This window comes from Phoca vitulina, unplaced genomic scaffold (assembly GCF_004348235.1).
Source record: "Phoca vitulina isolate PV1807 unplaced genomic scaffold, GSC_HSeal_1.0 scaffold8, whole genome shotgun sequence".
In the NCBI taxonomy this organism is placed as follows: Eukaryota; Metazoa; Chordata; class Mammalia; order Carnivora; family Phocidae; genus Phoca; species Phoca vitulina.
This window is the reverse complement of record NW_022589711.1, coordinates 23,507,805-23,511,993: the sequence shown is the minus strand read 5'-3', so window position 1 is coordinate 23,511,993 and position 4,189 is coordinate 23,507,805. Positions and strand designations below refer to the sequence as shown.

The window sequence follows — 4,189 nt, the reverse complement described above, 5'->3', positions numbered from 1 at the left end:
AAATGATTTGTTCAATGACCCAACATTAAGGAGGAAGCTGAAACTAACAACCCAATTTCTTTTTCTTTTCCTAACAAATACTTTACCTGATTGATTGAGCTATTTTTTTAAAGTAGCATTTCTGAAGGACCCTTATTTTCCTGATTAGTAATAGTGCTTTTGCTGATTTGCTTTTAAAAAGCAGATGTCTTCTACCTTCTATATTTTGTTTCTGTTTAACGTTTGGAGATCTATTTGTTTTGAATTCAGTTTTGAAGTTTTCCAAGAAAACTTACGTCTTATGATTTATAGTCCTTTATTCTATATCTATGACAAAGTATTAAAAGGCTATTATGATATCAATATTAATAGCAATGTGTTGATAGAAACGAATATAATATAGAATACCTAAATAAGGAAATTATATTTTTATTTAATAAAAGTTTAAGAGAAATTAACAAATTAACCATTTATAAAACCAAAAACTATATTTTCAACTTCCAAATAGATTATAAGAATATGTCCAATATTTGAGATTTCACTTAATGTGAAAGATACATGGGATGAACTTGAATTACTTGATCTCTGAAGATTCTAAGCTTTCTCTGATTTTCAAACCTAATATTTGGAAGTAAAATAGTAATTCATTTGAGTCAACACTGAGGGTCAAAACATAACCCACTTTCTCTTGAATCAAAAGATGTTTACAATAGTATGTTTTCTGTAGCAAAGCCTTTTGTGGTTGTCGCTAATTACGTTTTTCACTTCAAAGTCTTTAAAAGGAATATAGGTACAAATAGACTTAATAAATATTTATTAGGTGAAAGAATTCAGGAAAGTCTCTGGGTTTGGAAAAATGTGTATATATAAAATACCAGTAACTTCTTCATTATGGATTTTTAACTTCAGCTGAATACAGAGCATCCTGTCTTCCTATATTACTGAATCAAGTCTTGAAATTATATACACCAAGCAAATGATGCCATAGGGAATATATAGCATTAACATTTTAATTAAAATACAAAGTGATAATCCACATGATGCTGTAGCTAAGCATTTGATGATCCCCAATTATATTAGTAGTAACATTTTCATTTGCTAACTAAATAACTGGGTAATTAAAAACATGTAATTAAAGCAAAGTCATATCCTAACTTATGAAGTCAATGAAAACAAAAGAGCATAGTAAAACCTTACTGAAAAATAATTACTATACCATTATAATGAGATACATTTTTACCAATATATCTTACAAGGAAAATAAAAGTCAAACTTTGCCCAATGCTGCCTTTTTAAGATACGCTAGAAGATCAGGTGATAAAGTAAGTCCTGAATCATAAACACAATACAGAATGATTTTATCCCCATGAGTTTTTTGCCAGTCCAAAGTTATTGTGAATGGCAAAGGGTGAAAGATAACATTGGAAGACAGTAAAGAATCACTATATGAACTTTTAAAGATTAAGGCCAGACTCTTACTTTGTTACTCAGTAACAATTAATTACAGGGCACAGGTATATTTTTTGCTACCTGCATGTTACCACATTTCTCACCAGATGAAAGTGGGCAGAATCTTTTAGATGTAGTCCAACTGGAGCCCAATATGAAGGGTGGTGTAGATCAAGATACCACTGTTCTTGAAAGAGGAAAAGGCCTGAATGTACATAAGCAATCATGAAGAAAGGAGTCCAAGAGGAGCCTTTATGTCAGAGTTCAAGGACAATAAGAGTCATATTTTGCTTGGTGAACTTGATTGACAAGAAGAAGGCCACTCAGCCAAAAAAAAAAAAAAAAAAAGCAAAAAACCCAAAACCCCAAAACCACCACATGACCCGATCATACTGATGAACACAGGGACTTTTCAGTCATCTCTTTAAAAATGAATTCTTCCTTATATTTATTTATGAAACACTATGAATGTATCAGCAATACTTTTCCTCTTTCTTTGTTGCTGACACAAATTAACTCTCCAGTCTACCAACAGAGCTTGAAATGTCACAGTCCCTTTTAGAGTGACACAGACCTCTTCCTCCTTCTGGTAAAGTCCTCTACATGAATGAAGTTGGAGAGAGCCTTAGCGAGGTGACTATCTGATGTCTCCGTGCTGCTCCCAAAGTCATAGTTCTTGATGCAAGGGCACAAGCAGTGCACGATGGCCCGGCGGATGTAGCTGTCAAAGATATAGTAGATGAAAGGGTTGACGCAGCTGTTGGCAAATGCCAAAGGCCCACTCACCTCCATGCCCAGCTGGAGAAAAGCTGAGGAAAAGTAGACTTCTTGCTGCAGCCCAGAGACAATGGCCAGAAGCTTGAAAGTATTGAAGGGCAGCCAGGAGAAGACAAAGGCTGCCACGACAATCAAGATGATCTTTATGGATTTCCTCAGCTTTCTGTTATGTTTTCCCGACTGTTGGTAATGCGCACACAGCTTCCTTGTGATGCAACAGTAGCAGGTCACAATGCTCACCAAAGGGACAAAGAAGGTAAAAATTAAGGCCACCAGGGCCCAAGTCAGTTTCATTGACGTAGCCCTCTTCTCTGCACAGTATGGCTTATCATCAATCAGGGTGAGTTCCCTGGACAGAAGAGTAGGCAAACCCAAAAGGCAGGAGATAAACCAGACGCTGGCGCAGACTCCGTATGCACAGTCTCTCCTCCTGAATTTCCTGGATATGGCTGGACACACGATGGCCAGGTAGCGGTCAACACTCATGCAGGTGAGCAAGAAGACACTGCAGTGCATGTTGACTGAGATCATGTAGGAGCTGCCTTTGCACAGGAAGGAGCCTGTCCTCCACAGTCCTAAAGATGCTTCTTTATCCACCCAGAGAGGCAACGTGACAAGAAAAATAAAGTCAGACACGGCCAGGTTGATGATGAAGATGTCAATCAGTCTTCGGCTGCCCCGTTTGAAATGCAAGGCACTCATGAGGACGAGGTTCCCCAACACTCCAGTCAGGAACACAGCTGTGTAAAAGACCGGAAGGAAGACCGACGTATAAGGAACATGGGAGTGGGTGTCCTCAAGATCAGGATTTTTGCTGGTAGCATAGAAATAATCCAAATAAACTGAGGTTGCTTCTGGGTCCATTGCTAAGGATCCGCTGCCAAACCTGGTATTTCTTTATTTTTGTATAAATTTTCAAAATCACAAGGTGGCTTCTTTTATATAGTGGCTGCCTCTTCCCCACCACCCGCACTGCCCCACCCCTTAAAAGATCTTGGGACAAGCATAAAAACAGAGATTAAAAAAATGCAGTTTCTACCAGTCCTCAGAAAGGGTCTACAAGGAACACCACCCTGATTGGTGTTTGGTGGTTGTGGTTGTGGTTTTCTTTATTTGCATTTACCCTGGAGACTGGGGTGCTTTTTGACTTCTGTCTTGAAGATATTGTTTGTTTCTTTAAAACCAGAAATTAAAAAATACATCAACTTTTTCCCCTTACCTACTTTAAAGATATCCTTTGCTTTTCTGACACTGACAATCCTTTTGATCTAACTTTCTGTTACACATACAAGATATCACTTTCTTTTACAATCTTAAGGTGATGATGACAAGGTAGTCCTTTTATTTACATCGAAGTGAGGAAAATAGTCTTTCACTGCAGAAAGAGTGAATTAATAATTCCCCAAATCATACCAGTCCACATCTGCAGCAAACATAATGATTCCAATTAGGGTATGAGATTCTTTCCACATATTTGGCTCTCTCAGTTCATACATAATTAAGCCTGTTACATTCAGTAAGTTTTTAAAAATCCTCTAGAAACTGGGAACATGTCTTGTGCTGTGTTTATTATTATGTGTAAAAATTTTCCACTGTCATTAGCACAGTACCTTGCAGATGGTAGGCACTTTGGAAATGCTAGTTTATTTGAATTAATTAGGAAAACTCTTGGTTTCGTGGTCCAGTATAATTAGCAAGTATGTATTCAATGGGGTTCAACTGTAGGCATTTTTGTTAGTTATGTAGCTTACAGGCACAGGTTTAAAAATTGCTATTTTTACGCTCTTATCTGCTATTGTAATTCAACCAATGAAGTTCCCTTTTGTTAGAGTTAAAATCCTCGATTTGGAGATTTGCTCCCTACTAATCTTCAAATAACTATCCTTCAGCAGACTCTAGGTCCCCTCTGATCTTCTCTTCTTCACACCTCGTAGCAGTGATTTTTTTTTAGCTTTTGAACTATGACTTTTTTTTTTTTTTTAAG

At 37.0% G+C, this 4,189-nt stretch overlaps 1 protein-coding gene across 1 annotated transcript; it reads right to left on the bottom strand.

Moving 5' to 3' along the window:
* Positions 1 to 1,878: 1,878 nt before the first annotated feature.
* Positions 1,879 to 3,069, bottom strand: GPR15 (G protein-coupled receptor 15). The gene has a single exon (XM_032406123.1). The coding sequence runs from the start codon at positions 3,067 to 3,069 to the stop codon at positions 1,987 to 1,989; it is 1,083 nt and encodes a 360-aa protein (XP_032262014.1). The 3' UTR covers positions 1,879 to 1,986.
* Positions 3,070 to 4,189: the final 1,120 nt, after the last annotated feature.

Excerpts from the sequence above, each read along its gene's own strand:
- GPR15 (XM_032406123.1), bottom strand. The coding sequence starts at position 3,069 with ATGGACCCAGAAGCAACCTCAGTTTATTTGGATTATTTCTATGCTACC.